The 13,106-nt window shown below is 36.8% G+C and overlaps 1 protein-coding gene across 1 annotated transcript in view; it reads left to right on the plus strand.

Annotated features, from left to right (window-relative positions):
- LOC136853606 (uncharacterized) overlaps window positions 1-11,702 on the plus strand; it is a 29,424-nt gene extending 17,722 nt beyond the window's left edge. Inside the window, exons 2-5 of the mRNA XM_067129370.1 lie at window positions 3,061-3,175; window positions 3,823-5,203; window positions 5,426-5,595; window positions 9,426-11,702. Of these exons, the coding sequence (XP_066985471.1) occupies window positions 3,069-3,175; window positions 3,823-5,203; window positions 5,426-5,595; window positions 9,426-9,750 (1,983 nt within the window). The 5' untranslated portion in view covers window positions 3,061-3,068 and the 3' untranslated portion in view covers window positions 9,751-11,702. The remainder of the gene's footprint in view (window positions 1-3,060; window positions 3,176-3,822; window positions 5,204-5,425; window positions 5,596-9,425) is intronic.
- Window positions 11,703-13,106: the final 1,404 nt, after the last annotated feature.

Genomic DNA, 13,106 nt, shown 5'->3' on the forward strand with positions numbered 1-13,106 from the left:
CCCAGTTTGCTTTAAGATAATTAACAATTTTAAACTCACTTCGAGTCGATACAGTGGAGCGAGTTAATAGGTCGTAGTGGTTTCAAAATATATATAAATGATGTTATCTTGTGGAAATGGGACCCCAGTTTGCTTTAAGACAATTAAGAATTTTAAATTCACTTCAAGTCGATACAGTGGAGCGAGTTAATAGGTCGTAGTGGTTTCAAAATATATATAAATGATGTTATCTTGTGGAAATGGGACCCCAGTTTGCTTTAAGACAATTAAGAATTTTAAACTCACTTCAAGTCGATACAGTGGAGCGAGTTAATAGGTCGTAGTGGTTTCAAAATATATATAAATGATGTTATCTTGTGGAAATGGGACCCCAGTTTGCTTTAAGACAATTAAGAATTTTAAATTCACTTCAAGTCGATACAGTGGAGCGAGTTAATAGGTCGTAGTGGTTTCAAAATATATATAAATGATGTTATCTTGTGGAAATGGGACCCCAGTTTGCTTTAAGATAATTAAGAATTTTAAACTCATTTCAAGTCGATACAGTGGAGCGAGTTAATAGGTCGTAATGGTTTCAAAATATATATAAATGATGTTATCTTGTGGAAATGGGACCCCAGTTTGCTTTAAGACAATTAAGAATTTTAAATTCATTTCTTCGAGTCGATACAGTGGAGCGAGTTAATAGGTCGTAGTGGTTTCAAAATATATATAAATGATGTTATCTTGTGGAAATGGGACCCCAGTTTGCTTTAAGACAATTAAGAATTTTAAATTCACTTCGAGTCGATACAGTGGAGCGAGTTAATAGGTCGTAATGGTTTCAAAATATATATAGATGATGTTATCTTGTGGAAATGGGACCCCAGTTTGCTTCAAGACAATTAAGAATTTTAAACTCACTTCAAGTCGATACAGTGGAGCGAGTTAATAGGTCGTAGTGGTTTCAAAATATATATAAATGATGTTATCTTGTGGAAATGGGACCCCAGTTTGCTTTAAGATAATTAAGATTTTTAAATTCATTTCAAGTCGATACAGTGGAGCGAGTTAATAGGTCGTAGTGGTTTCAAATATATATAAATGATGTTATCTTGTGGAAATGGGACCCCAGTTTGCTTTAAGATAATTAAGAATTTTAAATTCACTTCGAGTCGATACAGTGGAGCGAGTTAATAGGTCGTAATGGTTTCAAAATATATAGATGATGTTATCTTGTGGAAATGGGACCCCAGTTTGCTTTTAAGACAATTAAGAATTTTAAACTCACTTCAAGTCGATACAGTGGAGCGAGTTAATAGGTCGTAGTGGTTTCAAAATATATATAAATGATGTTATCTTGTGGAAATGGGACCCCAGTTTGCTTTAAGATAATTAAGATTTTTAAATTCATTTCAAGTCGATACAGTGGAGCGAGTTAATAGGTCGTAGTGGTTTCAAAATATATATAAATGATGTTATCTTGTGGAAATGGGACCCCAGTTTGCTTTAAGATAATTAAGATTTTTAAATTCATTTCAAGTCGATACAGTGGAGCGAGTTAATAGGTCGTAGTGGTTTCAAAATATATATAAATGATGTTATCTTGTGGAAATGGGACCCCAGTTTGCTTTAAGATAATTAAGATTTTTAAATTCATTTCAAGTCGATACAGTGGAGCGAGTTAATAGGTCGTAGTGGTTTCAAAATATATATAAATGATGTTATCTTGTGGAAATGGGACCCCAGTTTGCTTTAAGATAATTAAGATTTTTAAATTCATTTCAAGTCGATACAGTGGAGCGAGTTAATAGGTCGTAGTGGTTTCAAAATATATATAAATGATGTTATCTTGTGGAAATGGGACCCCAGTTTGCTTTAAGATAATTAAGAATTTTAAATTCACTTCAAGTCGATATAGTGGAGCGAGTTAATAGGTCGTAGTGGTTTCAAAATATATATAAATGATGTTATCTTGTGAAATGGGACCCCAGTTTGCTTTAAGATAATTAAGATTTTTAAATTCATTTCAAGTCGATACAGTGGAGCGAGTTAATAGGTCGTAATGGTTTCAAAATATATATAGATGATGTTATCTTGTGGAAATGGGACCCCAGTTTGCTTTAAGATAATTAAGAATTTTAAATTCACTTCGAGTCGATACAGTGGAGCGAGTTAATAGGTCGTAATGGTTTCAAAATATATATAGATGATGTTATCTTGTGGAAATGGGACCCCAGTTTGCTTCAAGACAATTAAGAATTTTAAACTCACTTCAAGTCGATACAGTGGAGCGAGTTAATAGGTCGTAGTGGTTTCAAAATATATATAAATTAGGTTATCTTGTGGGAAAGGTACCCCAGTTTGCTCTAAGATAATCAAGAATTTTAATCTCACTTCAAGTCGATACAGTGGAGCGATTTAATAGGTCGCAGTGGTTTCAAAATACAAATAAATTATGTTATCTTGGTAGTTACAGTGAGATAATTATTATAAATGCAACCACGGCTTTAATTATTGCATAATTTTATGATGCATCTGTCAGCTTCTTATTACAATTATACCATTGTATTAACTATTAATATCGCTGACAATTTCAGATCACTACTAAAACTATTTATTAGTTTGCTAACAATAATGATATAAAATAACTTTCCTTTCTACAGCGGGTGTCTCCAACGAATAAACAGGACACCGGTCACTGCAAAATTCGTAATTTGAAAGATACTAAAATTATATGCACGTGCACCTAAAAATGAATGCTCATCAGCATTGCGTCGAACCCCCTTTAATATGGCGCCTTCACCTTTTTATCTTGCATGCACTCTCTCTCTCTCTCTCTCTCTCTCTCTCTCTCTCTCTCTCTCTCTCTCTCTATATATATATATATATATATATATATATATATATATATATATATATATATATATATATATATATATATATATATATGTATATATTGTTACATTACTCACTTGTTCATGATCCTACATATTTACTAGTCTAATCCATTCATTTAATTAACCATATATCTATCCACCCACACACTAATTTTATTTACTTATTTCAAATTGCTTTCAGCTCCCACAATGCACCTCAAGACTGTATTTGTAAGCAGCCTCCTCACTCTGATGCTAGGGCAGAGTACCTGGGCTGGACCTGCGGAACCCAGGTCACTATTCCCTGGCCTGTTCAAGTAAGGACGATTTAAATTTTTGTTGTTTGAAGAGAAATTTCTTTTTTTTTAAATGTTTTCCATTCAGTAATGTTTAATTCTCTATTTCCTGGTTTTTATTTGCCCTTAGAACTTCATTAATAAACACTGGTTTTAACTTTTTCATGTTACAAAAAATTTCTAAAAGCTTGTCTCATATTCTACTTTAGCTATTAAGTTAAGAAACATTAAGAATGCATTTCCCATACAAATAAAATTTAGAATAAAAAAATTCAAAACAATAACATAATGAAGCCAGCCATTAACACCTGAATGACAGCAGTTATATATTGTTGTGAAATGAGTAACGAAAATTAAAATAAAAACAAAAAGACTGCATTGGAATTTAGCTAGTAAACACAACTCCTATAAGAAAGGATTCTAGTAATAATAAAAATTACGTGGCTGCCTGCCAACTATTTGAAAGTTACAATGAACTGTTAGTGGTTTCCAACCATTTGGAAAGTTACAGTGAACTATCAAGACATGAAAATTTCTCAAGTAAATGAAAAGATCTTTTAGTAATTACAGCACTACTAACAATAAATAGTAGAAGTTTCTGAGAAAAGAATGTGATAGAAATAGTTAACAATTATGCAACTAAAACTGTCCTTCCTTTCATTGATTAGGTCAAAACTTGGAGATCTGTACAAACTTCGCGATGCCCTGCAAAATCCTTCAGAGGTGCCGTCGGCTGAGCCACTGACCCCCTCAACTACGACAGAACGCTTCAAGGTATTCCCCAACAAAAAAGGCGAATCAGATACCGTAATTGGCAACCTGGCAGATCTCTTCGACAAGGATGAAGGAACACCACAAGAAATACAGCCAGGGAATTTTTATGGCCAGAATAGTGACAGATTTTCACCTCAGCTGATACCACAAGAAATGGAGCCAGGAAATTTTTATAGTCAGAATAGTGACAGATTTTCACCTCAACTGATACAGCAGCCACAACAAGGGGTACAGGCAGAGAAAATCTACAGTTACATGAACGATTACCATCCAAAGCCCAATGCTTACCAGGTCATTGAGGAAGACATGCAAGAACATGATTCCCTAGTGCAGTCAGAAGCACCTTTTCTGAAAGACGATTTGGCACAAGGCGGCAATGCCATCCATGAGGATTATTTTGGAAATAACATTGGTAACCTGACTGATCTGCACCCTGAGGGTGAAGAGGTGCCCCAAGAATACTGGACGAGAGTTAAGGGCATCGTGGGTAACATGAAATCCATCTTGGAGCAGATGTACCCACCACAGACACCAGATGAAAAGAGAACGTTTTCAGTCTTTGATAAAGCAATAGCATTTGGAGACAACATTAACGTTCTGAACAAAATTAGAAAAACTTTTGACGAAGAGCTAGTCAATTTTCTAGGGCAGAAGTGGACTGACATCAAGGACCGAGTTGTCAATGGAAGCCCCCTGCTGAAATTCATACTGTCGATGAACACCAGGAACATTACTAAGAACTTCATGATGGCGCTGATACAGCAACTGGGCCACTTACTCCACCAACAAGCCTTCACGCACTTGTCTGAGATGGACTTTGTGACCGAGCTGATGAGATCGTCAGGGTTCAAGGACATGGAAATTCAACAAGTTTTCCAACTACTGGACCTTCCCACCGACACCATTGACAACGACATATCCGAGGCAGAAGCCCGTCAGCTGGGAGGCTACAGTGGCTACAATGTTGAGAAATCCGGAGGTTACGGCCACTCTGGAGGTGGTGGTGGCTATGGTGGCGGAGGAGGTTATGGTGGGGGTTACATGCAGAGTTTCGACCCTTTTGTCCTCCTGGCCGGCTTAGCCTTTGCAACTTTCTTGGCCTACCTGCTGTATCGACTCCTCTCCAGCACAACGGGAAGGAAGAGGGACATCCCGGATATTTCGCTGGCTCTAGATCTATCTGATCTGCCTGATGTTGTGGGAAACATCTACTCCTGGCTCGAGAAAGCTGAAGAGAAATATGGGGGTGATGAGTACCATGGAGATATTGTGGGAGTAAGTAATACTGATGTTGCATGTTTGGCACAAGACTTGTATTCACCCAAGTTTTATAATGTAAACTTTGTTAGTTGTTAGATTAAAATGAGGATACACTGAACAGTGAATTATATGTAATTTAGGGAAAGTATTACTCACTAGAGAGGTGGACTCATTAACTCACTGTATTTACAGTAACTAATTCATTCAATTATACTCTTCAACCACCCAACTTTGCAGGAAGTTATCGACGAGTCAGAGAGTTTCGGTTCAGCTGCAAACCAACTTTGGTCGAGCTTCCAGGCAGATCGCCTGTCACACGCTTGCGTCAAGAGATACCTGTGTGACTACGCCTCCAAAGCAAGCAAGAAGATGATGGGACATAGCACCATACTTGAACAGTTGGCGATGTGAGTATTGTCGATAAGTTTACTGGAATATTTATCTTTCAGATCACTTGTCTGTTGGCAGTATAAATTTAAGTGTTACAGTAACTGCTGTTGTCCAGTGCTTGCTGTCGTAACAAAAAGCACTAGCACTCCATCCTGTTCTGATATACTTCCTGCCTTCATTTGCTTACTTTCATGAAGACCTTGGCTCAAAAGAGTAGAAGATTTTAGCTAAAAGGGTTGCTTAATTAATAAGGTCGTCAGCAAAATGATGACGTCACAGCCTACCAAAAATCTGCAGAGGGCAAAATCTTTCCTGAAGACAAAGTTGAATTTACGTTCAAAGATTCCCTCGCATAAACAAGTTCCCTTTTCCTGTGTGTGTGTGTGTGTGTGTGTGTGTGTAAGTATTTAAATTTAGAATAACGTTATAACACGTTACCATGAACGCCTATAACTTACGGAAAATGAAAGCGGCAAAGACTTATTTCTCAAGCACTTGTATAATCTCACGCTTCTCTGTGTTCTCAAACCCCTAGCTTCGACAACACGAGGACGAATAACGTTATAAATCTCATCACCGGCATTTTAAGGCTCGTGACACTCAAAAGCACGAAGAGACAAAGTCTTGAAGCCCAAGAAGGCATTTGTTATTGGGATAAGACCCAACAGATACTTAGAGGCCTGGACTCCATCTCTTGGTGAAGAGTCAAATCATTGGACGTATTAGTTACAATGCAGTAAAATGTAAATGGATGAAAGTATTTCTGCCTAACCCCTTAGAAAAAATGGAATTACATTCTTATGAAGAATTAGGAAAAGTATCAATGTCTACTTGAATGTATGTTACCAATTTGACTAAGTTCATAAAATTTAATGCTTTCAGTTCAACTGAATATAGTTGTATTAAGAGCAATGGAACTGATTAGCATCTCGCTGTAATTCGGAATGATATATCAGCAAATCGATGCTAATAACTATGAATAAAACAGTATAAAAACTAGCTTGGTCGTCGAATCAAGCAATTATTATTCAGAATATAAATCCCACTCATATGGAACAAGCCTACAGGGGTCACTGGCCTGAAATTCAACCTTCTAGAGAATTTGGTGTCCATTTGAAAGAAATGACAGAAAGTAATATGAAATACAGAGAGAACAGTAAAAAAGGGTAAATTAATAAATTAATAAATAAAGAAAAAGGTGAAAATATAAATAAATGATTAAAATACAAGGTGAATTGTTTTAGGACAGCAACACACTGCATCTTCGCCTGAACTTTTGAGGCTCTAATTTCACAACAGCCTCAGTAGGAAGACTGTTCCACAGTCCAACGGTGCGGGGAATAACAAGTAAATAAAAAAAAAAAAACGGCTCCAAGCACACACAAAATTCGAGACATTCCTGGTTCTAAGAGTTCAGCACCAGACCTAGATAAGAAAAAAATTACATCTGCCACACCGGCTGCGCTCCTTTCTTTTCCTAGTAAAAGTGACAAACCTTTCATCCAAATTTAAAGTTATTTTTCGTCTTACGTCACCGGCAGAGCTTCGTCATGATATACCGCCGCCGTTAGACAGTATGGCGTACGTTATCCGCATTCCTCCTCATTTATGAGATCGTTATTTGTCTTTCATATCTTGTAAACTCTGTGGATTTGCCATCATTCGAACGATTCTCGTTCGTAACGGAGGCAGTTAAACGGGTTCGGAATTTCTTTCCTTATAAGGGAAAAAATGTCTCGGAAATGTTACATTCATCACCCGGCAAAAAATATTCTAGCTGCTAACGTTTCGGAATTTTCAAATAATCTGTGTTAAAAAGATTCTAACACAGCCGTTTTCTTTGTACATACTCAATATACATAAATACGTAACATTTTTCTTTTTACATAATCAATGTACGTAGCTATGTAACCTTTTCTTTCTACAAACTCAATATATGTATCTACGACTACATACTGACTAGTTCGTCCAATAACAGACTTAATATACGTAACTGCGACTTCTTTTGTTTAGAGTCAAAGAAAGCTCAGTGTCTAGTAACTTCATAATGACGCCACTTATCTTATTAAGGGTCCTAAGTAGTGTACCTAAATAGCTCCATAAACCTATCCGTAGCAGAGCAGAACGGGGAATGTGAGTACTGTACAACTGATAAAGTTAGACTGGACACGCATTCATTCCTTTAATCTTTTTTTCATTGGAAAGCTTAATGTTATCTTCCTGTATCTGCAAGAATAATCAGGGAAAACCTAACTGAGGGTATATACATTATAATCTTCCTTTATACAAACTCGCTTCACAGCCTCCTCCTTAAAGGTTGAATTCTGCGTAGATCTCCTCCACATCAGCTACCACTTCATTAGCCCAAACAGACTGCCAGTCCGCAATCGTCAGATACCATCCCACCCACAAACACTGCACCACTCACCCTCTTCTCAGTACGCCACTCATTTCCACTATCTGGAAACATTCGCAATTCTAGATATAAAGACCTTTTTTTTTAATCAAAAACCGGAAACAAACGTTAACTTATCACTTTGGATATTTAGCAGTGAGTAAAAAAAAAACTTGTGTTTATTTACAGACTAAAAATATTCATATATTAAAAATAAACATTGCTGTAAAATAAATTTTGGAAATCAGCAGAGATGGATCGGACAATTACACGCACACACACACACACACACACACGCATATATGTGTGTGTGTGTGTGTGTGTGTGTGAGCAAGTGTTACGTGGACCTTATATTCGTGACTGTGGTTTTCTTTACCCTAAACCCGTTATTTGCAAATTGTGCGACCTTGTTAGAATTGCTTGTTCACACATACTGACTTCATGGGAGGATGTACAATTTTGACTAGTTTGTCATGTCATGTGAGCATGCATGAGTACGTGTGTTGTTTGTGTTTACACAAACACATACACATATATATAATATATATGTATATGTATATATATATAATATATATATATATATATGTATATGAATATATATATATATATATATATTATATTATATATATAATATATAATATATATACATATAAAACATTAGCCAAGCGCAGTCAATCTCAAACAAGTACTGAAGATTACTAGAATTTGCCCACAAGTAGCTATAACTATCTCGCGCGCCGCATCGCGCGTAAAATCATCCGGTGAAAATGCTACGCGTCGTCGCGTCTCAAAATTACGAGTTAAAATGACAGCTTACAAAATGTCATTATGAATGCTGCTGAATATGACAGCATGATTGACAGTTACAAAATGTCGTGCTAATTCATTAGAATGCCATGATCATCAAAGTTAGTCGTGGTGTTAAAATGCATGATTCTGCGGTTGGTTATCCGGAGAGAGAGAGAGAGAGAGAGAGAGAGAGAGAGAGAGAGAGAGAGAGAGAGAGAGAGAGAGAAAGCGACTGGTAGGTTCATTATAAAATGCCTGGATTCTAAAAATACGTAGGAGCTGAAATCAGATCTGATAATTTATGAATGGGAGAGAAACACCAATCTTCTGAATGAACAAATCATATCACAGTATTGGGGTAAAAGTAGTAATCTCATCTTTTATGAATGGATAATATGTGTAAGTCCCATTATCAAAATTAATATTTGAATGCCTATTTTTGAATGGTAACAACACCAATCTTATGAATGAAATCAACGCAGTTACAGCAGTAGTAGTAGTAATCGGGATTAGCCTTTGAAACAGCTCCTTTTTGAAGGACAGAAAACACCAGTACTCTGAATAAAAAAAGACAAAACGTATTTGTAGTAGCAGTAGGAGTACTATTTGTAGCTTTAGTAGTCAAGATTTGCCTTTAAAACGGCTCCCTTTTTCTCTCAACAGAACCAGCCTGGCCCAGCTGTTCGGCGAGGAAGAGGGCGCCAAGCTCATGGACAGGATCCAACTCGACATCCTGAACGGCAAGGATGCTACCTGCAGCTCGAGGGCTGCCCAGTGCGACGACGTCTCTTACGAAGGCGTCGTTTCAGCCTCAGCAGCGACTACTACTACTACTACAATCGACAAAAATAGGACGTCGGTAACAGTGCTATCTGGAAACGGTTCTTCTTCTTCTTCTCATACTTCTTCGGAAGACGATTTGGCGACGGAATGGACCGTGACGGTTTCTTCTTCTCCCAAGGCGATAGTGAGGACTGATCCGAAGTAGAAGTGGTGTACTGACCGTGAAGGGGTTTCAGGAAAACTTATTATAGTATTTCAAAAACTATTACGGTACTTTTCAGCAATATTTTTCATTATTTCAGAGACCCAATTTGACTGAAGCTTACTCAACCCAGTGTTAAAATGGCTGCAGTTTCACCTGAAATCAAATCTGGTCCATTACCTGACCAAAGACCAACTTAGACTGAAGCTTACTGACTGTACAGAAAATGGTTGCAGATCCATCTGATATCAAATCTGGTCCATTATCTCACCAAAGACCAACTTTGACTACTTAACCCAGAATCAGAAATGGTCGCAGTTTTATCTGAAATCAAATCTGGTCTACTGCCTAACCATAGACAACTTTGACTGAAGCTTACTGAATCCAGTGAGGACAAATGATCACAGTTTCATCTGAAATCAAATCTGGTCCACTACTGACCAATTTCGACAAAAAATGAGACCATTCTTTCAAAGGGCCCTTCACCAGATCTTAGCTTATAATTACCCCAAAATTTCTCTAAATTCATGTCCTTGAACCCCCCAAAACCGCAATGAACCACCTCACAACCGTCCCCACCTTGAAACCCCAAGAAGACCAAGAAATAATCCAATAATTTATTCTAATTTACCCGTGAACGGAAGCGCAGGCGTTTCTCCTGATAGATAGGCATTATATTATTCCTTTTTTTCTACCTGTAGCATTAGACAAGACTATTTAATACCTCTTTCAGAGGGAAAGTGTTCGCGTCAATTCGCGAGCATTATTTCATTGACATTCCCAGAAGAAACAATGTGATACGTGTTGATCACTGTCACTTTTCGTTATGTTGTTTTCCCTGAGCACAAAATGTGATGTAGATGTTAAGTGTTTTTATTTATTGTTATTTATTGTTGTTTCCGATATTTTCACATTTTTACAATAATAATGATGTGACTTATGACGTTAAATATTTCTAATCTCTTATGGTCTTTCAACTTTTCGTTCATCGCATAATAAATTTGATAAATAAAGACTGAGAAATAGAAAATTAGGAAATAAAAAAACTGACTATGAAAACAAAGAAAATATTAAGTGACTTCTCAAACTCTAGGTCACGCTAACCACCATACCCAAGGGCACTGACCAAAAATAAATCATACTCCTTATTACTTACAGAGTTCATAAGCCACAAAAGTTCACCTAGCAGGACGCGTGACGTCACTAAAGACAGCTAACTACGCAGTAATAATTGCTAAACAGATTGCAGTTTCATTAAACAATGGTTAATTATTTTGAATGTTATCATTAGGGCATTGTTGAGTTTTTATTTATTTATATCTAGATATTCTGTACAAATCGTATTTTTTACTCGTCATCTTAAATGTTGTTTTCCTTATTTGTTAACACCAAAAATATATTTATCCATTCGCAAGGGAATATCGATTCTGTATAAATACACAAGGAATCATATGTGTGAAAACAAAAACATAAGTATAAACTACCATATATCACGCACATTCACGGGCAGTATGTACACTGACATCTAATATGAAAGTTGGATACATTTTTGTTCTTAAAATACATATACACACACTATACAACATAGACACTGCACTATATTGTTCACAGATGCTTTAACCAACTCAAGTTCACAATACATCAGCTATTTAATACGTGATCAAATTTTGTTGAAATATGAATATAGATATACTGTATTTTACACAAAGCATGGAAACTGTATATAATAATTTTAAATAAGCATCTAGTTCTTCTTAACTCGGAGGATGACATTTTGGAACACAAATTATGCCAAATAACATAAAGAGTTTTACTGATTTTATCTTATACATACCTTTACGTTTCATCAATAAGATTAGGCATTGTTATTCCTAATGATCACTTCCAATCACTTCTGACGAGCACAGGTATTTGTTGTGTATAGCAAACAAAATAAATATCAACGCAAATCAAGATTCTGACTTTCATTAACAACCTTCGCAGGTCAAACAAGTAAAAAATGCGCCGAAGTTTCTTCGGTGCAATCGAGTTTTCCGTACAGTTTATAATCAAGGCCACCGAAAATAGATCTATCTTTCGGTGGTCTCGGTATAATGCTGTATGAGCCGCGGCCCATGAAACTCTCAGCCGGCCGTGATGGCCTGTGTTGTTGCGTTGCCAGAAGCACAATCATGGTTAACTTTAACCATAAATAAAATAAAACACTACTAAGGCTAGAGGGCTGCAATTTGGTATGTCTAATGATTGGAGGGTGGGTGATCAACATACCAATTTGCAGCCCTCTAGCCTCAGTAGTTTTTAAGATCTTAGGGCGGACAGAAAAAGTGCAGACAGGAAAAAAAGTGCGGACGGACAGACAAAGCCGGCACAATAATTTTCTTTTACAGACAACTAAAATGTTTAGAATTACCAGAAGACTGTCAGAAATATACCTGTCAAAGACTGCCTGGCTGTAATGCAACAGACTTTGCAATATAACACGCATGTGTGTCTCAGTATATAACTACGAACATAAAGTAATCTCGATGTGTAGACAGAAAATAATCTAGCCACAGGTTACAAGGCAAGCCATGCAACAAAGCCATGCAAAAAATCTAGATGCAGAACTATTGTAGAGAGTTCATCTGGCGTCACTCAACACAAAATCATTATAAAAAATTATTATAAGATATTATCAACTCTCACTAGACGTCATGGAACAAACGTGTCTATCATGTTGTCATACGGAACTCGTTCGTGGAATGGAACGGAATATAGAGTTTAGGACAAAGGCCAAGCACTGGGACCTATGAGGTCATTCAACGCTGGAAAGGAAATAGGTTTGAAAGGTGTAACAGGGGGATATCCTCGCAGTTGCACTGTGAAATAATTGTCAAGGGTGGGAGGGTCGGTAGCAAGATGGAAGAATGACAATATGAATAGAGGTACAGTAAAAGGAATGAAAGGGGTTGCAGCTAGGGGCCGAAGGGACGCTGCAAAGAACTTTTAAGTAAAGCCTACAGTGCACCGCGTGGGGCCCAAGAAGAATGAAAATTGATTATAATCACCTTTGGGCATGCAAATGAGTTGCGCCCACAAGTTGTTAACTGTTATATCTGCTAAAAAGGTTAAGGATGAATGTATTGCTAAATTTTGCCAACCGAGTTATAGGTAACTGAAAGCAGAAGTTCGCTTTTGTCATAAAGTACATTTCCTGGTGAGGTCTCGGGTAAAAGTGAATTGGATATGAAAATGGCTCATGACCATTTTTCATAGTTTAGTACCGTCCTGTATACTCTACTGTAATCTTTTCAGTGTTTTATAAACACGCCCAGACACACACACACAAATATAAATATATATACTGTATATGTATATAT

This window comes from Macrobrachium rosenbergii, chromosome 27, assembly GCF_040412425.1.
Source record: "Macrobrachium rosenbergii isolate ZJJX-2024 chromosome 27, ASM4041242v1, whole genome shotgun sequence".
Lineage (NCBI taxonomy): Eukaryota > Metazoa > Arthropoda > Malacostraca > Decapoda > Palaemonidae > Macrobrachium > Macrobrachium rosenbergii.